The following is a 27,177-nucleotide window of genomic DNA, read 5'->3' as shown; positions in this document are numbered from 1 at the left end:
AATCACATTCATGTATTGTCAGTAATCTACTAAACTACGCTCTCACAAACACACCAGGCGGGGGATATCAAACTCGAGGAAGACCATCTTTGATTCGTATTTTCTAGTTGCGAACCCTGCATCCTGCATCTGGAGTCTTCTCTACTGTAACCTTTTTTCTTATTTTCCTCTTCCCTTCTCTAACTCGAAGGAAAGTAAGCCTGTACCATACCGCACCCAAATGAGACATTGTCATGATCGTATCGCCTAAAGGCTTCATGCAAACCCGGCCCTGAAAGAACCACCCCCCCTAAAAATCAGCACCAGTTCCTACCCCTGCCTCTTTACTCTCGCCGATGCTGCTTGCGCAGATCGAGAGTAAACATGATAATGATGAAAACGCCGAACGCCCTGATGGCTAATCCTCCCTTCTTGTGTCCAACCGTGGACCCCTATCGATCTAACGCCCGTGACTGATCCCTATCAATCAAGATGCAATGAAGTGTGGTTGTGTAATGTACAGTCGTAGGAGTGTCGATGTGGCTGTAAAATCTGTGGCCATATTCGTCGTGCAAAGGGATGAAATATGTTGTACTCGTATGTGAAAGGGATTTTATAGCTCCCGGTAGTCACTGGGACGAACTCGGCGTTGCTTGTTCTGGTGTCGTCCTGGGTTGACAGGCTTACGAAAGTAGGCGTCGTTGTCATTGTTCGGCGTCGTAAAATTGGGTCTGTGTGGTTGAGGGTTGTTGTAGCCACCATTCATGCCCATGCCATTCATATTACCCATACCAGCACCGTTCATGCCTCCAAAGTTACCCCCGAACATGCCGTTACCGTTCATGCCTTGGAAAGCTGCCGGGTTCATCATTCCATTCATACCCATCATGGGGTTCATCATGGGGTTCATGCCCATCATCATGGCCATATTCATATTGTTCATGTTAGGTTGGCCAAAGCCATTCATAGAGTTCATTGGGTATTGCATCATATTAGGCATCATACCAGGCATATTCATACCTGGCTGCATCGTATTTTGCATTTCCGTAGCTTCTTGCGCTCTCTGCATAGCCTTGGGTCCCTTCGGAATCTTGGGGTTCTCTAATAAATCCTCCGCCGGCCGTTTTTTAGAGGCTACCTCCTGGGGCTTAGGAATCTCACTAGAACTAGATGATGGGGCAGGGGTAGACGACTTCTTTGGTGCCTCTGCAGAAGGAGATTTAATAGCCGTGACAGGGGGAGTAGGTGACTTAGTCTTCTCTAGGGCAGCCTTCTCTGGAACTGATGATTGGTCCTTGGGTGAGTCTACCTCAGGCGTCCCCTTCTTATCCGATGCCTGGGATGGAGAGTTTACCGCGGCGGGGCTCTTTGATCGTTCCTTAATTCTAAGTGATTCTTTTTCTTTAAGATAGCTTTGAATCCTATTAGATGTTTCATCATCTAGTTTGAGGTCATCAATTAGCACCCCTTCCGTCTGACAACCTGGGCAAATGAAGTCGCTCTCAATGAGAGCATTGGTGATGCAATCATTGCAATACGTCTTCTCACAACATGGAGTCTTCATTGGGTCTATGAACATCCTTTTGTCGATGGCGCACAGCAGGCCTTTCTCTTCAAGATCCTTATCCCCAGCAGATGCTGCTTTCTGAGCAGCTGACGACGACTTTGTCTTTGCTTGGTACTGCTCCCATGAAGCCTTGTCAGGCTCTGCGATCACGAATTCACCATCTGCATTGACCATGACACCAGCCGGTGGCTTGACTTCCTCGCCATCTGTGCCAGTCTGCTGGAGTGCTGACTTGTCTACAGTCTTCAGGAACGAACGAGGGATTCCTGTGGTTCGCTTTACACGAGGACGGTTGTCAAATTCAGGGTTGTCGTTAGTAGGACAGACTTGAATCCAGTGTCCCTTCTGTCCGCATCGATAGCAGATATAACCATTTGGGGGTTCATGATCAGGGACATTGGCAGGCTTCTTTGCGCCTGGCTTGTATACTGCAGTTTGACTATCATTCGTTAGCATATATATAGAACAAGATCGCGTTTTACTAGTAAACTTACTGAGACATCTCCTCTTGCTGGGCAGTCCACTGGTCTGATTGAGCTTGGAACATGGCCATCATCTTCTCTTCTTCGGTTAATGCCGCACTCATCTGTGTGAGTCCAATGGTGGCGGGTTTGGCGGCCTTAGTCGCGTTCTCGCGTCGTGACGAATTCTTTGCGCTCGCTGGCATCTTTCCCGATACATAACGAGCAGCTCGACCTGCGCCGGGTTTCTGAGGTGGAAGTCGGCGAGCAACAACTGTGGTAGATCGAGGTATAATAGTTGTATCATCGTCGTATTCTACAGGCTAATTAGTACCATCATCAAGTTATCTAGAAAGAAAAACATACCTTCACTTCCGTCTTCAGAATAGATAGCTAGATCGAAGTCCGTTCCATCGCCCAGGCCACTCTTTACGATTATGTCACGTTTGAGTTCGAAGACTGAGATACCAGTGCCGTCAAATTCGACACGCGACGGCTCCTTTTGGGACTTGAACTTGAAAAACACAGAGGAAGTCATGATGAATAAAAATAATACGCCTAAAGCGTGTCACAAGATGTGTAGAAAGGGGAAGAAAATCGCAATAAATCGCGAAGTGTTGGGCAACAGACGATCCTAGAGTTGGATGTAATATATGATGCAATTGATGCAAATTTGTTGAGAGTTGTGCGCAAACTTAGTGAGAGTTTTGTATTTTCGTTGGTTGTTTCGGAACAATTTTGCGTGACTATTGTAACTCTCGCTTTCTTTCCTGTTTTCTTCTTATGGACCACCAACTGGCAAGAGGAAAAAAAAAGTAGATGGGTATCAATTCAGTCTGTACCTGGAAGAACAAGAATGCTCATGCTCCAGTAAAGAAAATGGAGATGTACAAAGCCAAAGGCGGACTTGACCACCAAATCAGCTCCTGTGATGAAAAGGCAAAAATGCCACCAGAAGTCCACACCACGACCCAAGAGTACCGTCAAAATCTCGTTAGCCTAAGACCACCAGCCTATCCTACCAGAATTTTACTGATTGTAAGTTAGTTCACGACGGATCAGCGAACCATTGCTTGTCCTTTGAGTTGTATAGCGGCGCTGCTGAATGAAGGCGATCGAAAGAGACGAGAGAATGATGGTTAGTCGATCTTGGTCAGAATCTCGGATGCACGGTCGCAGAAGGCGGAGACAGCAGCGAGAACGATGGCTGGTCGCGATACTAGAAAATCGTAGCAACAAGACGTATAGCTTGATGCAGAAGTGATAATCTGGAAGAAATAAGTGATGGAAATGATGGGGTTTGGGTGGGAAAGAGTAGGTTAGTAAATAGTGCGAGAAGAGGAAGGAACCGTTAGTTAAGTTTGGTGGTTGTGAATGAAGAGAACTAGCGCGGGAGGAGGTGGCCTTAGAGGCGGATATATTAGTCAGATCCTTCCGTGCGGTAGCCGTGCTTGTAGAAACGTTTAGGCATTGAGAGATAGGTATGTAAATTGCGCACGTGACAACATATGGACTTTCACCCCACTCTCTTGCTGTTCTGTCTGTTTCTCATCTCGATTGCAAAGTCTTTAGTTCCCGAGCACCAGCCGAACCTTCCAACATTTAATCTACCTTGAACCTGTCACATATATTGCCCGGTAGAAGTATATGTATGTATACATGTACATATACCCAAGTCACATTATACAAACAAGCAGGTACATAACACATATAGGCCAATCAGACATACTGCTCGCGCCATCATATATTAACTATTTGTAAATTGACTGATTGATTGATAAAAGTATGCTACTAATGATTTTTCCTGGAATGTCCTTCCAATCCCAGTCCCCTTAGTCTATAACCACTACCTATCCTAGTAAAGATTAAACACATGAAATATTCTAGTTCCTCGGTAAGAATCTCCGTAGAAATGTCTGCTCTATCCAGTGGCTCGAAGGCCTCCCACCATTAATCCGAAGCGGCTGCTGTCGTCCTACCTTTCTTCTCGTTCGATGTAACCTCGTTAGCATGCCTTGCGGTCCTTCGCCCAGTACGGATGTCCCGGCGCGATGTACAGCAACAGCATAAACCAGCATGGATAATAAAGGAAATCAATGTAAATCCAGTTGCTATCCACATAAATGCAAGCATCTTATAACCAACATCAGCATTGACGTTTAGGTCGGTCTGTGATGTCAAGGCGTATTTAAAGATAAGGGACATGGCTGTGCCAAGGGCGCTAGCTATCAACACCAGCAGCGTAGAAAGTAAGGCGAGGAAACCTAAAGGACCGCTCCACCATCGCGAGTACACGACAACTGGAGCCAGGCACATCAAAACGAAGTTTAGAAGCAACCCAGTAATGAAAAATCCGAACATGATATTCGAGGCGATGTGTAAGATGTTCAAGATTTCGTTCACTTCGGCAGGTAACGCGATGGAAGCTCCAGAAAATAACTCGCCAAGTAGGATCTCTACTGGGTTGAACCAATAGAGAGTAGCCGGGGTTGAACAATGTGTGATTCCACTAATATTCTTGTTAGCTGGGGGTTTTTATAGGTAAGGGTTTCCACATACTCGGTATTATATCCTTCGCAAAAATTCCAGAGGCCAACCTGATAGAAATCGTGCAAACCTAGAGTCCGTGCGATCGAGTTTTGCAAAGTCAAACTTGTCGGCGCAGATTGGGGAAGAATGTCGGAAAGATCGAGTTTGAAGAAGTAGATGTCACGTATGACCGGGGAATTTCTCGTATTTCCTATCTCAACCTAGAATATAAATAGGTGGTTAGTATTGTCCAAATGCAAGCGAAGAATTGGGTCTTACCAAAATCAAGAAGATAATAGCTATTAAATAGCAGAAGCATGATATCCCGATAAAAACACGACGTGCTCTAGTTTCCCTCTTTAAGACGGCCGGGTTTTCAATGCTAGGCTGGGGGTTTTCCTTTTGGCCATCGCTGGAAGACGTCGCTGTCGCCGGTCGCCTTCGAAAATTGGGGAGAGATCCAAAGGGCATATTCGATAAATCCTCGAGTGTAAAGTGCGCCGCCGGGTTTCTCCAATCTCCCAGGACTTAGTCGCAGCAGCTTATGTAGATGTAGTTTACCACAGATTTCATAAACTGGTCAGAAGATATAAGTCAGATTGGAATGCGGAGATTGAGAATAGTCGTTGAAAACAACTAACGGGCAAACGCAATGCACGTTAGTGCATGGAAAGAAAATAGGGTAACATAGAAGATGAAAAAGTACACTTTTGAGTTGTCGTTGAGATCGTCAGCTAGTCGACTAGTCAGCAAGGTCAATTGGGGGGAAAGCCTGATCTGAGCAGGCGATCATTGCATATGAGGTACGAATCCGTATTATTGATTGGTCAACATGATTGATGCTAGAGAGGTACCAAGTAGGTACAACTGTACATTTACTCCTTTTTGAAGCTTACATACTGTGTAGAGTTTAGAAGCTTCCCAAGGTAAGGTTGACCCACTCAAGGAAGTCAGAGGACCCTTGCACATCTTATGTCGACTGCCGGGTAACGGATCTTGCTGCCACTCGCCAAGGCCCTTTGTGGGCGCTGTAGCAGTGAACCAGATATTGGGTACCTATCAAAAATTTGAAACAAGCTTATTCGGGTTATACGAAAGGCTATGCAATAAGCCCTTTATTTTGTGTCAACCATCCCTGTTATATTCGTGGGGTTGCGCTTAATTTCGAATCCTGCGTAACTATTTAGGAAGTTTATTCAAATACGTGAAGATCAATGCGATTCAGGTACCTTTGCATAAGTGTCCCGTTAGATAATGTTAGATACGTGCTAAAGGCAGACACTAAAAATGGTTTGATACTGATCGACTTGATAATGAAAATTGGGACTTTTCAGCTTGACTAAGGTTTATTAGTTCCGCCCCGTATTTCTATGCTCCCGCTGACATCACTTCACTCCCTAGCGCGAACGGAAGCAATAGCCAGCCACAGACGCAATGTAAACCCTGTCACTTTCCCTGCAATCTGCTTCAGAATGGCTCGTTATCCACCACTCGACAGTTCCGCTTAAGCGGTATCGTATACACTACAATAGCCTTTTACTAATCATAGTAAGGTACATGTAGCTCAGCCTTCCTTGGAACTTAAAAGTTAGCTCACATGTATCTAAAAGTACCTACAGCCCACCACACCAAGTGCCCAGACTTACCACCAAGTGACCTAGTCACCAGGGGTGGGCACGTTGCTGGAACCCGTTGCCGAAGCAGAGACATTATCATCTCAATTTCTAAAAAGTCTTTTCTTCCTTCGGGTGATTGGAACAAATTCAAGTCTTCTCAAATGACTTTCTTCATGCCTAACTACACTTAATCCTCTCCCTACAATCCCTAGGAAGCTATGGCACCACCATTCGGAAGCCTGGCGCTGTTAGCCACGGTCGCCGGAGTTCTTGGACAGACTACTATCAGTGACGATAGAACTACTATGACCGGCTCGACAGTCTCATTAACTAAAGTCACAACTCCAACCGATGCATATCAGTCTTTTACTACCCAGATTACTCTGGGCACCGACCTTGGCTCAATCGAGACCGAGACTGATGGTACTTCTATAGCTTCCAACAGCACAACAAAATCTACAGTTAAGTCCGAAAAGAGCGAGACAGTGACGTTCCTGACTGGATCTGTTGTAACGTCAACGGCATTATCTGGCGCGAACATGACTTCCTCTACTACTTCACCCACGCCAGAAGTGACCAATACGCAACCATGCAATAATTATCCCGAGTTTTGCAGCCGAAAATATAGCAACCTTACGCAAGTTGCTTGCCACAACTCCCCCTTTATCACGCCAAACAATTTGGCAGCAAATCAACAGTACGATGTTACTGCTCAGTTAAACGACGGTGTACGATTTATCCAGGCTCAAATACAATGGCCCACTGGAGGAAGCGAGCCTCATTTCTGTCATACGAGCTGCGATATCCTTGACGCTGGCCCGATCACCGACTGGCTCACCCAAGTGAGGAACTGGGTCGCAGCTCACCCCTACGACGTAGTCACCATACTACTAGGCAATGGAAATTAGTAAACCTAGCCCTAAACTTCTTTGCAGAGACGGCAGCTAACGTATTATAGTTCGGTTCCCAGTTTATACGTGCCATATATCGAGCAGACTGGCATACTACGGTATATTTACACGCCACCCTACGTTCCTATGGCCTTGGATGATTGGCCGACTCTAAGCGAAATGATTCTGAAAGGACAAAGAGTCGTGATGTTTATGGATTACATGGCAAACCAAACAGAATACCCGTGGCTCCTAGACGAGTTCTCGCAATTGTGGGAGACACCGTTCGACCCGGTTGACCAGACATTCCCTTGTACGGTGCAACGACCACCGAATTTGTCCGAGGAGGATGCCAAGAAGCGGCTGTACATGATTAACCATAACCTAAATATTGAGCTCTCCATCCTCGGCGCTGATATGCTAGTGCCCGCCCGGACGGAGCTGAACGTAACGAACAACGTGACAGGAGTTGGTAGCCTTGGTCTTTCCGCCAACAACTGCCGCGCTGAATGGGGGCGACCGCCAAATTTCTTGAACGTGGACTACTACAACATGGGAGGGTTTCCAGGGTCCGTCTTCGAAGTGGCTGCTCAAATGAACAATGTCACCTACGACCGCCAATGCTGCGGTAAGAACACGAACGGAGCGGGTAGACTACTTAGCAGCGAATTCGTATACCCATTGGCAATGCTAATGGCATTTTGGGCGTTTCTATGTTAAATAGGCTTTGCATTCATGGAGTCATCGCGTGGGCGGCATATTTATAGAGGGAGCGTATGTTGCGTTCAAGCATGCGTCTCGGATCATGGCATTGGACACTGACGCGATTTATCTTCGGGATTTAATCTATAATTTAATAGGAGTCATCTTTCCGCAATGCGTATCGGGTTTACGAAATATTGTCGCTATTTGTGTAAGGAGAGTTCACTTTAGAAAGTTTGTAGGTATTGCACAAGAGGACAAATCCACAGACAAATATCAACTCCTATACTCGGAACGTCGTATTAAGGCTTACGAGGTATCGTTTTAACGATAAATATGTGTTATAATAAATCATCAAGACAGTGTCTCCTACGTACCGTTTTTAGCTTAGCCTATTGCGAGACAGCCACACAGTTAACCATATAAATAAATTCCTAAACACGTCTCAACAATTTTCCCTCAGATCTAAACATCCGTAGGCCATATACGCAACACGACAACAGATGGGGATATAGCATCAATGTTCTCCCGTGTTAACAGCCGACACCACATCATCACGCCTCGATACCATACGCCTTAAGCGCCGTGCCGCCCCAAATCATGCGCTTCTCCTCATCCTCGAACGAGGCCATCCAGCACAGGCGATCGACGATCTTCTTCCACTTTCGCCAGGCGTCGTCGCCGACGCCGACGGTGCATACGGGCCAGTCGCTCGCGAACATGATGCGGGAGGCGCCGAAGGCGGCGAGCACAACGCTCAACCAGGGGCTGATGGCGTCGAAGATGTCTTCGGGGGAGCGCTGCCGCAGGGCCTCGGGCATCTCGGCGAAGCCGCCTGATAGCTTCATGTAGGTCCGGCTGCACTTGCTCAGGGTGAAGATGGCGGTGCGCCAGGCGATGAAGGACGGGCTGGTTTGGACGTTGTAGATGCCGAGGTCGGGTTTGCAGAGGTGGTCTGTGTGGGGTTGTTAGTTTACTTGGGGCTTTACACTAGGTAGGTATGGATGAGAAGGGGGCGGAGGTGGGCACGGACTGATTATAAACGTGACTCTCTGGTCCTCGGGAACGCCATCATGTGCGCGGTCGATCATCTCGACGACTTCCTCGAGTTGGGTCCTGCCGCGGTTATGTTGGTCGACGCCTAAGTCGAACACGAAGCCCCGGCGGCCGAGCAGCTTCAAGCTCTCGATGAAGTTATTCTGAAGCATGGTCCCGTTGGGCTTGTCTTGCAGCAGGTATCTGAAGCCCCTGACCTTGGGCCAGCTCTCGCCCGCTTCCTGCTTCACTAGGTCAAGATACTTTTCCATAGCGGCAACACCGCTGGGTAATGGTGCCCAGGGTATGTAGGCGGTACATAGCGAGGCGTCTTCCGCGGTATGGCCCTCGCCCGGCTTTGGTTGGCCGGTGACGATACGTTTCAGCCAGGAGACCTCTTGCAGCGGGTACTCCCAGCCTTTCTCCCCAGCTTCCAGGTCATTCTTCCGGTCCGTCTCTACGAAGATGAAACCCTGGGGCGTAGAGCCGTCGGTGGCAGCTCTATATTCTTCCAGCGAGTGCTGTTTATTCAATGGGTGGTCAGGTGTGGACCATGCTAAAGTTGAGAGCTCTGATTCGGGATAGAGGTGAATGTGTGCGTCGATGATAGGAATATCGGCAGCCATGTTTGAGTATTTTTCCTTGGTTTATTTACCTAATCTAATTGGTCTATTCGGGCTAAGCTTCGAATAGTAGAAAATAGAGATTAGAAGGGTAAAGTTTAAAAACAATTGTAGTGTAACCAAGTAACCAAGCAAGCTTCATCTAAAGCTTCACGCGACTGCCTCTCTCTAGTGTATTCTCCCAAGCTACTCCCTGCCTTACCTGTTGTACTACCTTACCCCGCCATGACCTCCTACTGGAAACCCACTATTTCCCCTGAAATGGTCTGGTCTGCTCGCCCCCACATGCCACTTCGAAGCATTGTCCGTCATTCGCTCTGAAACCCGATACTTCACATATTTGGAAATACGTTGGTGGATGCGTACCGACCGATGTGGTGGTCCGTTTGGGTACGAAGTTAGGTTAAACTATCTTGTCTGCTTGTGTCAACTGTGTAACTGGTGGTTTATCACAGGCGTACGAAGTAGGTAATGTACATACATACATAGGTGATGAGCATGGGGAAAAGGCGGTATAGCACCGTGAAACATAATATTTATAGCACACTGTGTTGCCTTAACCCAAAACGTTAGACAAGCTTCAAAAGATTTAACTACTCGATTTTAGGAAAACTACTATCGCTCGTTGTTTCTGAGAACACCTTAAACATCTATCTCATAAGACCATTTATCAAAATTCGAGATGATGGACTAAAAGAGTTCCGAATAACCAAGCTTGAAACTAATTGCCAACCCCCAGGGATTTCTCATAATTCGGCAGTTTCCTAGCATCCTTCTGCCGCTCAACGACTTGGCTAGCCGTATCTTTCATCGACCGTATACCCTCTTCCCTAAACTCCAGGACTTTCTTCGTAGCAGGTCGTTTCGCCATGTTCGCGTTCCAGCGGTAATACTCGGGGAATTCCTTCTCCAGATCCAAAGTGCCTCCGGGGAAGGCAGTGCCGAGGAGAGTGTTCCATGACACGAACGAGAGGTCCGCGTACGTACACTTGTCGCCGACGAGCCAAACGGGTTCATCAGAAGATAGGCCTAGTTTCTGCCTCTGCTTGCCCAGCGAATTGTTGACTACGCCCATGATTCGCTTGGCCTCGGCTCCGTAGCGATCTATTGCCGTCTGCAAGTTTTGCTCTATGTGGATGTGCGTGAACCATACTATTCCGCGGGTAAGTCAAGTTAGCCGAACGTTTTCTACGAGAATAGTAAAGAGCCCTAGAATCGTAAATACGCACCCTTTTGGCCGAACATGGGACCTTGGCCGCTCATCTGGAACATGAGCCAACTCTGAAGTTGCCACTTCTCCTCGAACCTGTCATCTCCATACGTGAGCTTGAGGTCCTTGTCGTAGGTGGCGATGAGGTAGTTGATGATGGCGCCAGACTCCCAGAGTGTCACGTTCTTATTCGGGTCGATCATAGCAGGAAGCCGTCCATTAGGATTCAAAGAAGTGTACGGTTCGGATTTGATCTCGCTGTATGGAATCCAGACGATATCATATAGTATACCGAGCTCTTCGGCCACAATGATAGGTTTCCAAGGGTTAGGTCCTTGGCCGTGAGGCCCATTATAGATCTTGATAGGCTGCATGGTGAATATCAATGTCGAACTAGAATAACTTGATAGCTTAACAGGCTTATGGCGCAAGCTGGCTTGTCCTCGTCTTATACTTGTGGCTTCTTATATACAGCCTTATAGAACAGAGCTAGACCAACGAATCTATCTTCTAGCTCTCGAGCTTAACATCGGGACCGAGACTAATAAATCCGCAAAGCCCGTGAACTTGCAGTTGATTAACTAGTTACATGAAGTACTACACCATACTTATTCCCTGCGATGACTCTGCGAGCTGAGGAGACTTCCGAGAACCGGCAGTAATAGCGATGATCGTCGGAGATTGACTCTCAGTTTATGCAGATTAGGCATCTTTGAGAAATTTCACCTGTATATAATGTCCTATAGACGTAGAAACTTAGCGAGCAAGTATACTCTATGGTAAGTCCGATGTTTAGGGGTCATGGCATTTGTCATCTCATAGCGATCCTACGGCCAAATTGGCCGATACTGAGAAGAATGGTGGCTTCTGAACCAATCACAACTAGTAGAGTGTAACAAAGTTGGCATACGGAGATAAATACTGGCTACTAAGGTAAATAGAGTGAGTAGGTAGTCGATGCTGTATTGGCCTCAAGACCCAGGGGGTTCTTGCAAGATACAGCCGGGATCATGCAAATACATAGAATTGTGATAACCTAACGACTTAATAATGTGCCCCTGCATTGTAATGATATATGTGGACATCTTATGATTGATATTAACTGTATTACATGCCTTCTTCCAATGCTAGAGCTATAAATGGGACGATCATAATACGCTTAGTACTGATGTAATATCTTCCCACTGTAGTACATATGCCAATAGCACTCCGGTCTCATTTGAGCCTCTATTTCCCTCGAATGACATCCTTATCACGGCCCAAAGGCATCGTAACGCCACGCTACCTAACCCCAGACGACCCAACGAAGTCCGTACATGCCTTACTCAGGGGGCACATACGGATGGATGAGCATTTCGCTAAATTGTTCCAGCTTCTCCTTGCCCCGGACTTCCTCTACTAGAAGCGGCATTTTGACCACGTTGAATTCGTCATATAGCTCCTCGATTTGATCTAGGTATTTCTTCTGCATTTTCCGTCGGGCATTGCATTGCTCGCAGTTGCTGCCTTTTTTAGGGAATAACAGCTGGTTCACGACAATACAGTGTGTGTCGATGTTGTAGCTAGCTAACTCCTGAATCATACGTTCCGTCTCGTACAGACTCAGGAATTCAGCTATACAGACACAGACAAACGTAGTTAGGTTCTCGTCTTTGAATTGTGTATTAACCTCAGAAATAGTCGCGCGAAGACTCTCCAGCTTTTCCATCATCTCGCTCAAGTTCTGCCCGTTCGGGAGTGTACCTTGATTTCCGAGGAAGCCGTTGAGTAAGGGCCCATATTGGGAAGAAAGTTGGGAGACCTTAGCGAGAGCCTTCTCGAGGACGGACGGGAATTGGAGAAAACGGAGGGTGTGACCTGTGGGTGCAGTATCGAAGATGATGACTTCGTACGAGAGTGATTTGACTTGTTTGAGAACCTCTGCGAAGGACATGGCCTCATCTATACCGGGAATCTAGAATGCCGTGTTAGCTTAAATAGTATGCAAGGTCATGCCATATCGTAGTACTCACTGCAAATGCTAAATCCTGCATCATGCCCCCCATGCCACTGAGCGGATCGCTGTTTTCCTCACCCTGTCCGGCTATCAAGTCCTGAATGCTTCCATTAGGGTCAATCTCCATAGCGCTCAAATTAGAGAAGCCCTCTATTAATCGCGCCTCCTTGCCGAATTTCTGGGAGAAGGCGTCGGACAAGTTGTGAGCAGGATCAGTCGAGATGAGCAGAACCGAGCGGCGGACTTTAGCCAGTTGTATGGCAAGAGAGCACGAAGTTGTCGTCTTGCCCACACCTCCCTTTCCACCGACAAAAATCCATCGCAGCGTCTTCTGGTCTAGGATAGACTGTAGGGTCGGCTCGAGGCCATCATCAGCGGAGACCACAGCAGAGGACATGGTGGCCAAGGTTGTAAAAGTTGGAGGGGAACGGTGTGTGACGAAGAGGGTTCAAGGAGAGTATGAGTTCCTATGTGGTGTAGATTAAAAGAGTGTAGTAATTAATTGTCGTGGCATAAAGTTGGAGGTGGGTTCTGGAAGATCAAATGGAATCGCGTCGAGCTTCTGAGCAAATCAAAATTGCCCCGCGATTAATCCCCAATAACGAACGCAGAGGTACGTATATTTTGGCGGGGGATAAAGTACATGTATTGTACCTAAGTACCTCAATTTTAGGTACCGCGGTCACGATCCATGAGCTCACAAGCCACATAGTGTAAAAAAGGGGCAAGTCCAGGTAAACTTATCGGGTAGATCTTGTCGAACAAAGCGCTATACCATTAAAAGGTTATTTGGTAACAGATTGATTTTATTCTATTACATTTTATATATCGGATAGATAGAAATATCTGACAGATCTTGAGTCTTGACATCACTATCATCACTTTACAAAATACTCTTCAATAACACCATTTACAGTCATCTCTCAATGTATTGTAGTTCAGCAGCATGATGATTTTATAGGAGCATCCTCAAATATTGAACTACATAATCCTCCCTTAATTAAGTCATTCGGCTTATACTGTAAGCGACACCATCATACATCTATGATGCTAGTCTCATTTATTCCCAGTGTTATGAAGGGCGTTGGGCACAGCTCGTTCAATGCTCTCAGGGACCTTCTCCTGGACCTTCTTTGGTAGAATTGATTCCTCTCCTCCGCCCTGTGCGTGAGTCTTGCTGGCGGATTGGCCTGCGTTCCCGCTTGTGGGATGGATCTTCCGAGACAATCAGCAGAAGTAACTATGAATGTTTTGGATGCTAGGTAGTTGGACTCACGCTGTCGGGAAGTGACTGTTCTACATCCTTGGGTACCTTTTCTTGCATCTTTCCGGGCACTTTGGACTGGCCTGTGGCGTGCGACTTGTCTGCGCTGGACATTCTTACGGAAGTGATAGAAATAGATCTGGTTCTGAATGGGAGCTGTTTTAACCCGGAGAATGTACGTAGTCGAAGTGATTGTAAGTACATTGTTTATCGAAAGCCCGATAGATATCTTGGAGAGATGTTTCTCGTACTTATAATGCGTTCCGAAACAGATGCAAACAGGAGAGTTTGTTTTCATGATGAATCACCAGTATTAATACTCTAAAGTGTATGATGGCTATACTATTATATATGCTACTATGACGAATCTCTATGACGGGTTGTAAGTCATGGACGTGATGCTGCGGACATCCTAGGAGCATATACACCTAGATTTTAGTGGATGGATTGAGCTTAAATTTTGCTAAGCTGTAATTCTACCCATGTGAGCTCTTTATAGTGGAACAATTGTGAGTCCGTAACCTAGATGATACAGGTAGATTTATGTGAGATCTCAACTTTGATCAAATAAATAGTCACTCAATCCCGAGGCCAGGGGTTTCCGTACATTAGTTATCTTCCGCGTGTCGTATGATTTCATACAAGTTCTATGAACTCTTGATCATATCATGTAGATTACCTAGGTACCTAGGTATGCAACCTTACGGGACCATTAACTAGGTAGGTTTAATATACTTTCCCATAATATACCGAAAGTGTATTAGGAGAACATCCCGAGGGCGAAATCAAGTACATCAAGTTGTAATCGGTGACCTAATCTGGGATTTAGTCTACAAGTTTGATAAACCTGCTAGCACGAAAGAAACGACCGTCTTAGCTACGACTAACTGATCTATACCTAAACCATTTCATTGAACCCAGTGGAATAATCCGGCTGACATTTTAATACCACCCATTAAAATGGTTCAGCTAAGTACCTAGGTAGGTATATCAAGATATTATTAGACTTCATTTCTACAGTACAGTACTTCCATGTGGTGGGGTAGCACTTCGTCCATCTCTCATGATTTTTATTAGAGAAAATACCAGGGGGTTCTATCATGAGCAATCCAGTTAAAAGCATGCATAATTTTTATATGATCGATATTCTCATATATGATATCCTCTATGAGTTCAATATTGTATCTGTCTCTTCGATTTGCCATACTCTCAGATGCGAGGCTTTATGTTATTTTGAACTCCAACATGTCTGTATTGAGGAAATTTAAATGATAGTACCCTATTATCATTAAATTCCGTTACATGGTTGCTTTTTTATAAGAGACCTACCAATCTACTCGCGTAAGGCTTATGCCATATCTAGTGTTGCGTTCTATTAATTATTTCACCTGTGCATTTGGGCTAAAGCAATCCTTCTTTCAAATGGCTGATAGTACCTAGTAGGGGGTTATGTTACTTTGAATGAGAATGATAATCCTGCACGAAACCGAAGCAATCAGACATTTCTAATTATAAGCTTCCTAACCCCCCAAAGCAACCATCATAGAGGACTTCAAACATTCGTTGAGCGAATCAGAGGGATCTCATACGGCGAGAGTGTTGCACAGCAGTTCAACAGCCGCGAATAGCATCCGCCGCGGCGATTATTAGTAAACACGTTCGTATATAATGCAATTGTTGGATGGCAGAGGTTGGAATTGGAATCCTCTTGTAGGTTACCCCCAAGTTGCATTGCAGACCGTTTGTGCAACACAACTATGGTATATTGTCGGTGAATGATGAACTGTTACCGCTGTCGACTCAATTCATAAGGTAAGCCAGCCCTACCACGTAAAATTGGGACATATCGATGTTTCCTCTTCTTATCATTTACGGCCTATTCTACAGTTTATTTTCCTCCACATCAGTTTATCATCAAGACATCCAAAGCGTAAGATAATGAACGACCATACAAGTAGAAAATCCACAGAAAAAACATCTATTGTATCCGCGGAATAGTTTCCGTATCTATCTTCGTCTCGTCTCGAATCATCGTTCCATCGACTTACATCGACCTGAGGCGGGTGTGAACGGGTGTCGATAAATCTTTTAATCCTATACGGGGAGTCTTTTGAAGTCGTCTAAAGAAATGGGGTGGATACACAACACTCCAGATAATACTGCTACTAACGGACCTACTACCGCGGCCGTCGCAAGCGTTCTATCAGGAGTTTCTTTTTGCTTTATATGCCTTAGGGGCTATGTTCGAAGTCGGCTTATCCATGCTTTAGGAATAGGTATGTTGCTTGTGGTAAAGTTAGCTGGAGCTGGTATACTGAACTTGATGTATCTAGATGACTGGATCATCTTCATAACTTGGGTATGGGTCTTCCAAACGTATCTACTTTCGGTTACTCTTGACTAAACTATGCCTAGATTCTAACGTGCGGGTTTACCGTAGTCACAGCAATCCGTATGTATCACTACTTTTGCAATTTAGTAATGTTTGTCATTAACATAAACTTGATAGAAACAACATGGGGTTTAGGAATGAAACATGTTGACGATATGCCTCCCCAAAATATATATCCCTTTGGCCAAGTAAGATAGAAGCTCTTATCACATAGCGGTCGTACCTAACACCAAACAGTTGGAACTTGCAGGCTTTTCTTTGTAAGTGTCCAAGTAAGTAGTCACTGGTATTTCCGACTCCTAATGGCCATACTTAGATATATCCTTAGTATTCTCGGATTTAAGCTCAGCTTGCTGGTATCATACTTTCGATTTGTCCCTCAGGGGATGTGCAAGTATGGCGTCACCTGCGTATTAGTTTCTTGCACGCTATTCCACCTATCGTGTCTGATAGTTCAACTCAACCAATGTCACCCGGTATGTTAGCGGACTCACTTCAGTCTGCGATGTGACTAACTTGAGTAGATCGCAAAGAAGTGGGATCCAACTGTCCCAGGGAGATGTATTAACCAAATTCCTTACTATATGGCTTCCTCGGCATTGGCTGTCGTTTTCGATTTTGCTGTGTAAGTAACTCAACTTCTATTCAAGCAATGTAAAGCGAGCTCTGACCGATTGCAAGCATGTTTCTTCCATTACCAGTAATTCTTAAAACGAAGATCCAACTACGAAAGAAAGTCATGTTACTCGGCCTTTTCGCCCTTGGTTTCTTTATCACCGGGATCCAAATCATCAGAATCCAGTTCTTAAAAGACCTTAGTAACCCCCTCAATTCCGGGCCTGTCGTGCTATGGTCGACAGTCGAAGCAAACCTAGGTGTAATAGTTGCATGCATACCGGTCCTTTCACCTCTTTTCAAGCAGAACCGTGACAACTATAACAAGGGCACCCCCGAGTCGACATGGGGGAATACTATAACGCCGAGTATTACAAGCCACTCTTGCATGGTTGCTAGAAATCACATGTCCGAGGATGACTTACTCGATAGAGAGAAAGATAATAATAACCGTCTAACGAGCACCAATAGCCGGGAGCCTATTAATATAGGGAACGGTCACATACTTAGAGAGACAGATGTCGTCATTGTCAACCAACTCGCTCCCGCTCATCTGACACCCCCACACGATACCGAGCTAGGAGGACGAATGAAGGGTAATTATGAGTGCTGGGCAAGGAGTACTAACATGACAATTCACGACGGATTTTCGAGTCACAGCCTCGATCGTATTTAGATGTATTTATATGGGATATCTAACACGATAGTCTATCGCGTATCATATTGGATTAAATTGATAGAAGGGGTTGGGATATGGTAACTAGAGCCAAGATACATAGGTAGTAATGATAATTCGATATTACCTATCATGGTATAGAGCCTCAAGCTAGGGGTTGAATCTTAAACTCATCTCACTCTAGAACTTTGTGTGAGGGCTTACAAGGCTCAGTCTTGTAAGTATAGCCTCTCTGGTGCTACACACCATGTAGTCGAAATGCATAAGGCTCAGTATTTGCGTCTTCAAATGCCTTATACGGCTTCACCGAATGTAACGATGTTATAAATATCTGTAAGCATGTGGAAAAGATTGCTGAGGAAATAACTACCTAACTAAAAATGTAAACTTGCTGCTAGTTAATAAGTTATTAATTTATCTAGGCTAACCAGTAGAAAGCCTTGAATAAATAGGTTAGGTACATATAGCATCCAAGTCTCTCGGCATGAGATTTCAACGCCGCCTAATTACTTACACTAAGATTTGATAAAGAATTGCACTGTGCTGCCTTTGGTTATCAATGGGAAGTTTGGTATCATAAAAGATGTAAAAAGCCTCGCTATGTAGAAGCTCTTAGAAATGATGGTCAAGGAATGCGAATCTATCAAAGAAGGATATTCCTCTGCTTGTTATCTAAGGCAAGACGTTATAAGTTAAGGCTAGCTAATTTTGGCAACTTAACCGTACTTACATGACGCTCAATAGAATTGACGTTTAACGTCGGTCACATAATTAGAAAAATACCTGCTGCCACATGGGAAGTAGAGGAAGATTTCAAACTTTTAATACTTATCTAAGGAATCTAGCTCTGAATACGTGGTTAACCCCTATCTACCTAGGCAGTCGGACTACGAGCTTCTGTCCATAAAGCACAACATGAAAATATATGAGGATTGCCGGAAAGATGTCATGAATGGCCAATAAGATTAGTTCCCACATAGTATCTTTTGTGCAAAAGATGTTCGATGGGGCTTTCGTTGCCAAACGAACTGTCACTCATAGTCTCTTGGGGTCATCTAAGGGGTTTAAATCCCCTATTACAAGACACAGACGAATAGGATATGAGATACCACCGGCACTCTCGATCGAACTGAATATTTGTTCTTGTTTACAGGATTAAATGACACTGGAGCTGGTCCACATTTATGAACTTATGTAGTCTAATATAATAAAGGAGAGGAAGGACTAAGACACATCAGCCCCATCAGAATGACCTACACGGGGCCTTTCGTATCCCTTTCAAATCCCTTTCGAAGTACCTTGCATGAATTAGAGTCAGTGACTGTGATAGAACTAAGAGTGTTAAAGGTTGGCTATGGAAAGCTATCGGTAGATCGTAGCACTCGGTATACCCGTAGGGCTCTGACTTGCAAATTACCTCCCCAGGTAGGGAACTTGGGTAGCATAGTAGTTATATCATCCTCCTAGGCCGTCTCATTCTCTGTATTAGGTCTAGATGCCCTAATAATACCTAAAGGAGGTACTTGATATAAGTCTACCTCTGGTGTAAGGAATGCAAATGCCTGTAGCTTAGCACTTACCCCGTCTAAGGCTACTCGCATGCACCTTCTTGTATATGAATGTTAGGCAGCAAGAGTACCCGCATTATCTGACATAACACCCTTCATACTGTTAATGCAACAGGGCAGCTTCTCTTCTTAGGCCTTGAAATAGGTAGTCACCCAAGCAACTCCCCCAGGACGCAGCCTCAGTTTTAGCCTTGAAGGCCCTACTCTCTCCCCTGTGCACTCCTCGAATATTTGGTATCTACCTACCTTCCATTCAATCCACCTCCACTTACTTAATCTTCTTCCCATCTCTCAACTTCATCCTTTCCTTCCAATATCAACAACTTCGGCACCCTCACCAAGGGACATCAACTCACCAGTCTCTTCCAACGAGACAACCTACACTGACCAAGTCAATCCTAACTCGCCTCGTTGGGCTCTGCTACTACACCTACTTGTCTAAGACACGTAAAGGTAAGTCATGATGTTTCGTTTGGGCAGCTGCGCTGCCTTGTTTCCTCCGAATTGAAATGTTTGCACCAAAACGCGTCGCACTTTGCCATTATCCTTCTACCCTTCTGCTTCCCTAAAACCAATCTTTCACATTTTCACACTACTTTCAACTCGTTTATGCTCCTCTCCTCCAACCTTCCCTCTGCCCTGTTATTATCCAACAGGCAGTGTCTACACCTACTACTACGCGATCCATACTCTGATCGTAGTTAGTAAAGCTAGGGAAACCCTCACCCTCCTTCAGTTTATACTACTCTGATATCCTATACTCCTCCATCTTACGGCCATACCACCGCATTCTACCGTTTAGCCATTACTCATTGGTGTCCTGGGGCGTAGGTGAACGTACGTGTTGTACATTCATGTTTTGTCCTTCATCCAACTTCATATTTCGCTCATTTCATACCCTCCTACTACTTAAATATAGCTGTTCGCCTAAACTTCTGTTTTTGTCGGCTGTTATACTTACTTATAGCTAACCACGTTTTCATTATCTATTTTGTGAAATCACGCTAATAAATCCTTTAGGACTTCCTCAAGGTGCCAAAATGTCTGACTGGGACAACGTTGTCATCGACCACTCTGGTCCCCAGGATGGTGGAGGCGGTCGAGCCTGCTTCAACTGCGGCCAGGAGGGGTAAGTTTAATTATCGTACTGAATATGCGTAGCTAACATCACATCCAGCCACAACAAGGCTGAATGCCCCAATCCTCGTGTCTTAAAGTGCCGACATTGCAACGAGGAGGGCCATGCGATCCGTGACTGTCCCACTGCTCCTCCCCAGGAGTTCACTGGAGAATGCCGATACTGCAAGAAGGAGGGTCATATGGCCAAGGATTGTCCGGAAAGACCCCCCATGGCCTGCAAAAACTGTCTGGAGGAAGGTAAGTCAAAACCAAATAGAAGTCTAAATACAGAAAACTAAGCGCATTGATTCTACTAGGGCACATGGCTGCCCAGTGCAAGAATCCACGCAAGATTGACCGCTCGTCTTTTGGCGAGATCCCCGCTGAAAAGGCTTGGGCAAAGATCATGGAAGGAGCCAAGGAGAAGGACCTGGACAAGGTCAAAGAGGGTATCCAGGAGTACCTCAAATCTACTCCAGGTATCACCTACGTCAACCTCGAGCAGGCATTCCGCTCTCAGTTCATTGAACTGTACTTGATCGCGTTGGAGAGTCCTTCACTGCTTGCGACTCACACTCACATGGACCTTCAAGGAAACCTTGACAAGAAATACCGTGTTCACTATCGCTGGAGCGACAAGCCTCTCCGTCCCCGAGAGATCCAGCAGTGGCCTCAGTCGGCTGCAGAAAACCTCGAGCGTCTTAAGGATGCCGGCGAAACCGTTGAACGCGGCGTGCCCAAGTGCAGTAACTGCGGCGAGCTTGGTCATATTTCGAAGAGATGCCCCCAGGAGAAGATCGAGAAGGAACACGTTATCATCAAGTGCTTCAACTGTGACCAACCAGGTCATCGCATCCGTGACTGTGAGTCTGGCTAAGTTTATTCTTGGGTTTGTCGCTTGCTAACACGGATAAGGCCCGGAACCTCGTAAGAACAAGTATGGCTGTAGAAATTGCGGGTATGTATATACCTATCCATATCTTATTACTCTCCCATCACTAACCACACATCTTACTATAGCCAAGGAGGTCACATGGCAGCAGACTGTAAGTGATTACGCTGCTAACTTCCTGCTTTCAATTGACAATTATATAGGTCCCGAGCCTCGCCGAGCTGGAGATGACGTTGAGTGTCGCAAGTGTGGTGGAAGTGAGTCGTAAACCATAAATACCTGGAGATCTATGAGTGTTATTAACTATATGCTTCAGCTGGCCACTATGCCAAAGATTGCCCTCAGGAAGGCGGAGGTCGTAGTCGCGCGTGCTTCAACTGTGGCGAGGAAGGCCACAGCTCTCGAGACTGCCCGAACCCCAAGAAAATCCAGTGCCGCAACTGTGATGAGTTTGGACACATGTCCAAGGAATGCCCTAAGCCCCGAGATTGTAAGTGAAGTCGGATATCATGCCTATTAGGTATACTCTATGGAACTACATGGCTAATATCCTAAAAGACAGCCGGGTCAAGTGCACGAAGTGTGGCGAGATGGGCCACACTCAAGTTCGATGCAAGATGGAGTCTGCTCCTGTTGACGAGCCCACCTTCGACGAGCCCACCTTCGACGCGGCTGGCGGCAGCAGTGGTACTGTTGGTCACCATGGCGGAAATAGCTTCATGGCCGCCCTAGCCGTACCCGAGAGTGGTGGTGACGGTGACAATTGGGGCTCTAATGAGAATGTCGACTGGTAAATACTACACGACGATCTAGATTCATTGAGTTTCGGGATCTTGGCTTCTTCAACGCTTTAGTTTACTTTTAATCTTTTGCGAATGTTTGTTGACGATGAGCCTGGAGAGGACAGTTTCTCATGATAGCCAATTGGCAGTCGTGTATTCCAGGTAATTATTGCGAATGAGTTTTACACAGGGGTGAATTGCGAGGTCACGACTAAGTTAGTAGCATAATGGATGGTGGCATTTGAGCTTATCTAGCAATCCAGCAATCTCATGAGCCGTTTTGCACATGGATAGGTCGGTTTGCCTTGTATCCGGAGCTTAGTCAATACATCATCAAATTCGTTGCGAAGTTCAAATTGGAACCCCCTATTTTAGTCTATACCTGAATGTATGTACCTAAGGTAACTAACCGTACCTTGTAACGCGTGGCGTTTCAGCCACAAGGAAGTATCCTATCAGAAGCTTGGAAGCTTGCCTTTGCAGACTTAGGTCCTGAGCATCAAGCTAGCTAGCATCAGGCTGCCCCGCAGCTATTAGGTAGAAGGTAAACAGCCCCTCCATAAACAATGCGTCGTCGGAAGCTCCTAACGTAAAGCTCGGCGAACCGAATCTGTTCTCTTTGGAAATATTCTAATGACGAACACTACTTAGACAAACTAAAGATTTTTATGAGAATATTATAAATATTCAAGGAATCGTATTATCAAGCGTCGGAATGTCGATAACGATCGAGAAGATACTCGCTGCTTCTCCTGTGACAGCTCGAGGGCAGCCGACGCAGCTATCGACCGATGCCAAGGGGGAAAGGATAACTTATGCTGTAGGTGCCCTGGAACTCAGTTATGATTCACAGGATGAGAGCTATATCTAACATTATATCAGTCCGGAAAATCAATATTCGTTCGATCTATCGACAACCCTTCCGCCAGCAAGCAATACACGGGTCACACGGCCCAAACGACTGTTGCCAAGTTTTCGCCAAGTGGATTCTATATTGCCAGCGGTGATGTATCGGGCTCGGTTCGAGTATGGGACTCGATAGAGGCTGTGAATACCAAAGGTATCAGCTACTAGATTGAAAGTGTGCTGGTGGTATCCATGTTCAACTAACATAACCTTCCAACTTAGGCGAATATCATATCATCTCGGGTCGCATCAATGACATAGCGTGGGACGGCGATTCGCAGCGCATCATCGCGGTCGGTGACGGGCGTGAACGGTTCGGGCACTGCATCACTGCGGACAGCGGTAACAGCGTTGGCGAGGTATCTGGACATTCCAAAGTCATCAACTCGGTTGCTGTGAGGCAGATGAGGCCCCTTAGAGCTGCAACTGCTAGTGATGACATGGCCATGTGTTTCTTGCATGGTGCCCCGTTCAAATTTGACTCGAAGTCTACTGGCCTCCATAAGGGATTCGTATTGGGCACGGCCTTCTCGCCGGACGGGAACACCCTTGTTACGGTGGGTGCAGATAAGCGAATTCAATTGTACGATGGGAAAACTGGAGAACCTACAAAGTCTATTGGCGAGAACGAGCATACAGGAAGCATCTTCGCAGTTAGTTGGTCAAAAGATTCGAAGAGTTTCGTCACAGCCAGCGCCGATCAGACGGTTAAATTATGGGATGTGGAGGCAGGTAAAGTCACACAAACGTGGAAATTCGGAGGAGACGGTGTCAGCATCCCAGACCAACAAGTCGGCGTGGTATGGCCACATGGCCGCAGTGATGGCTTGATCATCAGTCTCAGCCTTGGCGGAGATCTTAATTATCTGGTAGAAGGCAACCCGAAACCAATCAAAGTTATTCAGGGGCACAACAAGAGCATCACAGCCCTAGGAGTTGGCTCGGATGGCAAAGGTCAAACACTATGGACTGGAAGCTTCGATGGTCGGGTCTGCAGCTGGGATCTCAGCTCTGGAGCGGCCACGGTTGTTGACGGACAAACTCACACAAACCAAGTGACAGAATTCACATCCAGTGCTGGGCGAGCATACAGCGTCGGATGGGACGACACTCTTCGCATAGTCGACGAGTCCGCTAACACTTTTGCCGGCGAGTCACTAAAACTGTCCGCACAGCCCAAGGGAGTTTCTTCTGCGGATGGGCGAGTATACGTGGCAACCATCGCCGGCGTCGAGATCTATGTCAAGGATCAACTTGCAGGCAAGCTAGAAATTGCCGAAGCGCAGCCAACAGCCATCGCCGCTCAGGGATCACTAGTAGCAGTAGGCCTAAGCAATAACGCGGTGCGCTTATACAAGGCGGACTCGGATAACAAACTTACACAAGCACATGAGGTAAAAAACTCAACGGCACAAATTTCAACTCTAGCCTTTTCGAAGGACGGCTCGCTGCTTGCCGCGGGCAACACGGCGGGCAAGATATATGCGTATCGCACGTCTGGCCTGGAATTAGCGACGGATCGGTGGTCGGCACACACGGGCCGCGTAACAAGCATCGCATGGAACGAGGCGGGCACGCACGCGGCCAGCGGCGCGTTAGACACTAATGTGTTCGTATGGAGCCTCGCGAAGCCCGGATCGCGCGTCAAGGCGCTAAACGCGCACAAGGACGGCGTTAATGGCGTCGCTTGGGTGCATGGCGGGACGAAGGTCGCAAGTACGGGTGGAGATGCGGCGATCAAGATTTGGACTGTTGAGGGGTTGCAATGAGAGAGACGAAATGACATTATGAAGTATTGATCATGATCATGATAGCCTATAAGAGCAGATAGATATTTGAACGAGACTTGGGATTGTTTAGCTAGATAGCCTTGGCTTTGACAAAGATGACTCGCTTCTCGTAGATAATATCCACTCTGAAGTGGCCTTGCTGGATGATTGAACATACCTAGCTTATGTGTAACCCTTGAAGTATATATGTGCTTCGGAGGGAACTGCCTTGGGGATATGGCACCATAGGATCACAATGGTAGACTATGATAGATATTTACTACACGCTATACCCAGGCAATAGGCACAGTATTATAGTTGAAGTTAAGCACGGCAATTATAGTATTATATAACTATGCTATAGGATAGTCATTGAAACAAGAGTCTATTCGTAAATATTAGTCGAGTTACCTAGCGGAAACTAAAACAGTCGCAATTGGGTATCTCCCTTTCCTAGTAAACGCCAAAACCAAATAACCCCAACCACCGGTTGGTGGCCAAATATAGGATTAGCGCCCCGGCATCAAAGCGCTAATGACATCCCAGAGACCACCGGGCCACTCCGACTCCGGGTCTGGGTCCGGGGGCCACTGCTTCTTGGGAGCCGTGAGGAGGTCTTCGTTGATGATATCAACGAGCGAACTGTTTATAGCCCGTTAGTACGTCTTTACGAGATAGGTTGATGCGAGAAAGAGTTACACGTGAGTAAGAAAAAAAAACAAGAAAAAAACAAGAAAAAGAAGCATACCCAATCTTGCCCTGGATTAGGTGCCCCTGGCTATGCATCTCCTCGGCAATCTCCGATTGGTGGTTGTCCATGAGCGTGGGGTTAGGCACTGCGATCAGCGCCGAGTCGAAATCGAGTGCTTCCAGGATACTTCCGGAGCCTGTGGCAGAATTATCAGCACAAGAAGTATCTAATTTGGGTAGCTACCTAATAGGGCTTGGCTATCACGACATACCCGCGTGAGTAATAATCAGTCCGCGGTCCCGCTTCGACGAAGGAGAAAAGTGGTCAGCAGTAGTGAGCTCCATGAATTTCCGAATGTCGTCGTGGAAAGTGAAGCCCGTAACAAGAAGCTCGTCGGGGTCGTCGGGGCTCGGCTCCGGCGGCTCGGCATCCAGGAAGTAATCGTAGTCGGGCCCGCACTGGATGATCAGGTGGGTGAAGTCGAGGGACTTGAGCTTGGCGAGGAAGGCTTCTGAGAGAACTTCCTCGATGAGAAGTTTGAAACTGGCGCTGGCGCCGATGGTGACGAAGGCGTATCTGGATTTGGTTCGGGCCATGAGGACAATTACTTCAAGTTAGATTATCTGATGTAAGGAGCGTAGGATGGAGAGTCAAGACAATTGGAGACGAAACGTGGGCACAAATTGATTGGCTGCAGGGCAGAGTTCTTTACCAGATTAGGCGCTTTTAACCGCTAGCTAGCGTCCATTGAACCCTGTCAGCTGCCTGTGACAACTCCATAGACCCATGCTTAGGTAATCTAGTGGCGCCCATGTGGCAGTGTGTCAACGACAACTGTGGCTAGGTGCTCAGGAGTGACCCCTATTCTCCACGCGATACAACTCGAGCCTATCTAATAACTGTCCCTTTTACTAGGAATAAATACTGGGTATTACTGATGGGTTTTATTTAGGTATTACAAAAGGCTAGTTTCTAAAATATGATAGCTTTACGACACGGTAGATAATATTTTATGGGGTGTTGGGGTGCATCGTTTTATCACCGCATATTACACAGATCGAGACAAATCATAAGGCTATTTGAGTAAATTCAACAATTTATTTCGTGGCGTAGCTAATAGGCCAACTATGCTATTGCACGTTCTCGTATACCCGCATCTATGCGGACGTATTAGGCCAAAGCAGCAGATTTCGCAAGTTGTTCCCCCCATATCCACCTCGTACCGGTTTCTTGATTGGGGTCATGCGGCTGCTCGTTTAGAGCTTATTTCTTCTCGCGGCGGAACCGAATTACTTCGTAGCACCCCTCAACTTGCTCAAGGAGGCCTTCGTTCTGCTCTTTGAGGATCTTGACCTCCTCGCCCGCATGGTTGTTCGTCCAAATAAGATGTGTGTTCTCGCTGGAAATAGCTTTGATCGCCCTCCTGAGACTCCTGACCTCGTTGGCTAGATGGTAATTCTCCTGGGTTAGATGGTAATTCTCCTCGGTGAGAGCCCTATTATCGTCTTCTAGCATACAGACTCTCTTTTTCAGACTGGTGATGGTCCTTGTGGAGGCTCTAGTTTTTAGCTGTATACTTTGCGCGAGTTCCTTCTTGGTGTACAGTGGTTCGCCGTGGCTATCAGTCACTTTCTCGTTGGCGATTAGTAACTGATTGCGCGCCCGGTTTCGCTCTTTGGTAAGCCTGCGGATGGTCTCCTGGGGAGTTTCTTCAGTGTCGCTAGTAGACATCTTGCGTAAATTGCTGGTGTGTCTTGCGTAAAGTGCTGGTGTGTCTACCTAGTTATATTAGTAACGATTTTAGAAAATAGAAACATAGCGGTTGTGAGTTACGTCGTACTTAAGTTGAACATAAAGGTATCGTGCGCGGGAGGCAAGAATAGAGTGAGGAGATG

General features: G+C 46.3%; 10 protein-coding genes across 10 annotated transcripts; 3 read left to right on the top strand and 7 right to left on the bottom strand.

Annotated features, from left to right (window-relative positions):
• Positions 1–425: 425 nt before the first annotated feature.
• F5Y00DRAFT_20215 (DWNN-domain-containing protein) lies at positions 426–2,790 on the bottom strand. Its single transcript, XM_048005368.1, has 3 exons — positions 2,374–2,790; positions 2,041–2,323; positions 426–1,985 (listed from the first exon to the last, which is right to left on the bottom strand). Exons 1-3 carry the CDS (start codon positions 2,543–2,545, stop codon positions 593–595), a joined length of 1,848 nt encoding a protein of 615 aa, XP_047867284.1. The 5' UTR covers positions 2,546–2,790; the 3' UTR covers positions 426–592.
• A 922-nt stretch (positions 2,791–3,712) lies between these two features.
• On the bottom strand, positions 3,713–5,452 carry F5Y00DRAFT_20133 (SUR7/PalI family-domain-containing protein). The gene is made up of 3 exons (XM_048005352.1): positions 4,816–5,452; positions 4,567–4,757; positions 3,713–4,516 (listed from the first exon to the last, which is right to left on the bottom strand). The coding sequence occupies exons 1-3, from the start codon at positions 5,005–5,007 to the stop codon at positions 3,958–3,960; spliced, it is 942 nt and encodes a 313-aa protein (XP_047867283.1). The 5' UTR covers positions 5,008–5,452; the 3' UTR covers positions 3,713–3,957.
• A 783-nt stretch (positions 5,453–6,235) lies between these two features.
• Positions 6,236–8,059, top strand: F5Y00DRAFT_20123 (PLC-like phosphodiesterase). The gene is made up of 2 exons (XM_048005348.1): positions 6,236–7,059; positions 7,111–8,059. Exons 1-2 carry the CDS (start codon positions 6,371–6,373, stop codon positions 7,760–7,762), a joined length of 1,341 nt encoding a protein of 446 aa, XP_047867282.1. The 5' UTR covers positions 6,236–6,370; the 3' UTR covers positions 7,763–8,059.
• On the bottom strand, positions 8,031–9,527 carry F5Y00DRAFT_20119 (amidohydrolase 2). The gene is made up of 2 exons (XM_048005347.1): positions 8,778–9,527; positions 8,031–8,699 (listed from the first exon to the last, which is right to left on the bottom strand). The coding sequence occupies exons 1-2, from the start codon at positions 9,403–9,405 to the stop codon at positions 8,299–8,301; spliced, it is 1,029 nt and encodes a 342-aa protein (XP_047867281.1). The 5' UTR covers positions 9,406–9,527; the 3' UTR covers positions 8,031–8,298.
• A 502-nt stretch (positions 9,528–10,029) lies between these two features.
• Positions 10,030–11,087, bottom strand: F5Y00DRAFT_230984 (glutathione transferase). The gene is made up of 2 exons (XM_048006976.1): positions 10,632–11,087; positions 10,030–10,554 (listed from the first exon to the last, which is right to left on the bottom strand). Exons 1-2 carry the CDS (start codon positions 10,984–10,986, stop codon positions 10,124–10,126), a joined length of 786 nt encoding a protein of 261 aa, XP_047867280.1. The 5' UTR covers positions 10,987–11,087; the 3' UTR covers positions 10,030–10,123.
• A 554-nt stretch (positions 11,088–11,641) lies between these two features.
• Positions 11,642–13,185, bottom strand: F5Y00DRAFT_230983 (anion-transporting ATPase-like domain-containing protein). Its single transcript, XM_048006975.1, has 2 exons — positions 12,625–13,185; positions 11,642–12,566 (listed from the first exon to the last, which is right to left on the bottom strand). The coding sequence occupies exons 1-2, from the start codon at positions 13,003–13,005 to the stop codon at positions 11,934–11,936; spliced, it is 1,014 nt and encodes a 337-aa protein (XP_047867279.1). The 5' UTR covers positions 13,006–13,185; the 3' UTR covers positions 11,642–11,933.
• Positions 13,186–13,664: 479 nt separating this feature from the next.
• Positions 13,665–13,986, bottom strand: F5Y00DRAFT_259886 (uncharacterized protein; the record flags this gene model as incomplete). Its single annotated transcript, XM_048010956.1, has 2 exons — positions 13,665–13,823; positions 13,885–13,986. 2 exons carry the CDS (start codon positions 13,984–13,986, stop codon positions 13,665–13,667), a joined length of 261 nt encoding a protein of 86 aa, XP_047867278.1.
• A 2,014-nt stretch (positions 13,987–16,000) lies between these two features.
• F5Y00DRAFT_259885 (uncharacterized protein) lies at positions 16,001–17,555 on the top strand (the record flags this gene model as incomplete). The annotated part of the gene is made up of 8 exons (XM_048010955.1): positions 16,001–16,148; positions 16,206–16,231; positions 16,288–16,324; positions 16,382–16,452; positions 16,502–16,524; positions 16,581–16,740; positions 16,789–16,889; positions 16,946–17,555. The coding sequence occupies 8 exons, from the start codon at positions 16,001–16,003 to the stop codon at positions 17,553–17,555; spliced, it is 1,176 nt and encodes a 391-aa protein (XP_047867277.1).
• Positions 17,556–22,480: 4,925 nt separating this feature from the next.
• Positions 22,481–24,835, top strand: F5Y00DRAFT_230981 (WD40 repeat-like protein). The gene is made up of 3 exons (XM_048006974.1): positions 22,481–22,736; positions 22,799–22,976; positions 23,045–24,835. The coding sequence occupies exons 1-3, from the start codon at positions 22,632–22,634 to the stop codon at positions 24,589–24,591; spliced, it is 1,830 nt and encodes a 609-aa protein (XP_047867276.1). The 5' UTR covers positions 22,481–22,631; the 3' UTR covers positions 24,592–24,835.
• An 80-nt stretch (positions 24,836–24,915) lies between these two features.
• F5Y00DRAFT_230978 (glycosyltransferase family 1 protein) lies at positions 24,916–25,980 on the bottom strand. Its single transcript, XM_048006973.1, has 3 exons — positions 25,554–25,980; positions 25,340–25,478; positions 24,916–25,233 (listed from the first exon to the last, which is right to left on the bottom strand). The coding sequence occupies exons 1-3, from the start codon at positions 25,876–25,878 to the stop codon at positions 25,101–25,103; spliced, it is 597 nt and encodes a 198-aa protein (XP_047867275.1). The 5' UTR covers positions 25,879–25,980; the 3' UTR covers positions 24,916–25,100.
• Between the last annotated feature and the right edge of the window lie 1,197 nt (positions 25,981–27,177).

Source organism: Daldinia vernicosa (assembly GCF_022497035.1).
Source record: "Daldinia vernicosa strain CBS 139.73 unplaced genomic scaffold F5Y00scaffold_11, whole genome shotgun sequence".
NCBI lineage: Eukaryota > Fungi > Ascomycota > Sordariomycetes > Xylariales > Hypoxylaceae > Daldinia > Daldinia vernicosa.
The sequence above is the reverse complement of the archived record's forward strand: the minus strand, read 5'-3'. Positions and strand labels throughout refer to the sequence as shown.

What these genes read in the sequence shown, in the direction of transcription:
- F5Y00DRAFT_20215 (XM_048005368.1), bottom strand. Translation starts at nt 2,545, where the DNA reads ATGACTTCCTCTGTGTTTTTCAAGTTCAAGTCCCAAAAGGAGCCGTCG. An exon ending in TTCTGAAGACGGAAGTGAAG is followed by an intron (nt 2,324 to 2,373) that starts GTATGTTTTTCT and finishes ATTAGCCTGTAG; the next exon opens with AATACGACGATGATACAACT. An exon ending in CAGCAAGAGGAGATGTCTCA is followed by an intron (nt 1,986 to 2,040) that starts GTAAGTTTACTA and finishes AACGAATGATAG; the next exon opens with TCAAACTGCAGTATACAAGC.
- F5Y00DRAFT_20133 (XM_048005352.1), bottom strand. Translation starts at nt 5,007, where the DNA reads ATGCCCTTTGGATCTCTCCCCAATTTTCGAAGGCGACCGGCGACAGCG. An exon ending in CTATTATCTTCTTGATTTTG is followed by an intron (nt 4,758 to 4,815) that starts GTAAGACCCAAT and finishes TTTATATTCTAG; the next exon opens with GTTGAGATAGGAAATACGAG. An exon ending in TGCGAAGGATATAATACCGA is followed by an intron (nt 4,517 to 4,566) that starts GTATGTGGAAAC and finishes CAAGAATATTAG; the next exon opens with TGGAATCACACATTGTTCAA.
- F5Y00DRAFT_20123 (XM_048005348.1), top strand. Translation starts at nt 6,371, where the DNA reads ATGGCACCACCATTCGGAAGCCTGGCGCTGTTAGCCACGGTCGCCGGA. An exon ending in CTACTAGGCAATGGAAATTA is followed by an intron (nt 7,060 to 7,110) that starts GTAAACCTAGCC and finishes AACGTATTATAG; the next exon opens with TTCGGTTCCCAGTTTATACG.
- F5Y00DRAFT_20119 (XM_048005347.1), bottom strand. Translation starts at nt 9,405, where the DNA reads ATGGCTGCCGATATTCCTATCATCGACGCACACATTCACCTCTATCCC. An exon ending in GAGAGTCACGTTTATAATCA is followed by an intron (nt 8,700 to 8,777) that starts GTCCGTGCCCAC and finishes AACCCCACACAG; the next exon opens with ACCACCTCTGCAAACCCGAC.
- F5Y00DRAFT_230984 (XM_048006976.1), bottom strand. Translation starts at nt 10,986, where the DNA reads ATGCAGCCTATCAAGATCTATAATGGGCCTCACGGCCAAGGACCTAAC. An exon ending in TCCCATGTTCGGCCAAAAGG is followed by an intron (nt 10,555 to 10,631) that starts GTGCGTATTTAC and finishes CCCGCGGAATAG; the next exon opens with TATGGTTCACGCACATCCAC.
- F5Y00DRAFT_230983 (XM_048006975.1), bottom strand. Translation starts at nt 13,005, where the DNA reads ATGTCCTCTGCTGTGGTCTCCGCTGATGATGGCCTCGAGCCGACCCTA. An exon ending in TGCAGGATTTAGCATTTGCA is followed by an intron (nt 12,567 to 12,624) that starts GTGAGTACTACG and finishes ACGGCATTCTAG; the next exon opens with ATTCCCGGTATAGATGAGGC.
- F5Y00DRAFT_230981 (XM_048006974.1), top strand. Translation starts at nt 22,632, where the DNA reads ATGTCGATAACGATCGAGAAGATACTCGCTGCTTCTCCTGTGACAGCT. An exon ending in GGGAAAGGATAACTTATGCT is followed by an intron (nt 22,737 to 22,798) that starts GTAGGTGCCCTG and finishes ACATTATATCAG; the next exon opens with TCCGGAAAATCAATATTCGT. An exon ending in AGAGGCTGTGAATACCAAAG is followed by an intron (nt 22,977 to 23,044) that starts GTATCAGCTACT and finishes CTTCCAACTTAG; the next exon opens with GCGAATATCATATCATCTCG.
- F5Y00DRAFT_230978 (XM_048006973.1), bottom strand. Translation starts at nt 25,878, where the DNA reads ATGGCCCGAACCAAATCCAGATACGCCTTCGTCACCATCGGCGCCAGC. An exon ending in ACTGATTATTACTCACGCGG is followed by an intron (nt 25,479 to 25,553) that starts GTATGTCGTGAT and finishes ATTCTGCCACAG; the next exon opens with GCTCCGGAAGTATCCTGGAA. An exon ending in CTAATCCAGGGCAAGATTGG is followed by an intron (nt 25,234 to 25,339) that starts GTATGCTTCTTT and finishes GGCTATAAACAG; the next exon opens with TTCGCTCGTTGATATCATCA.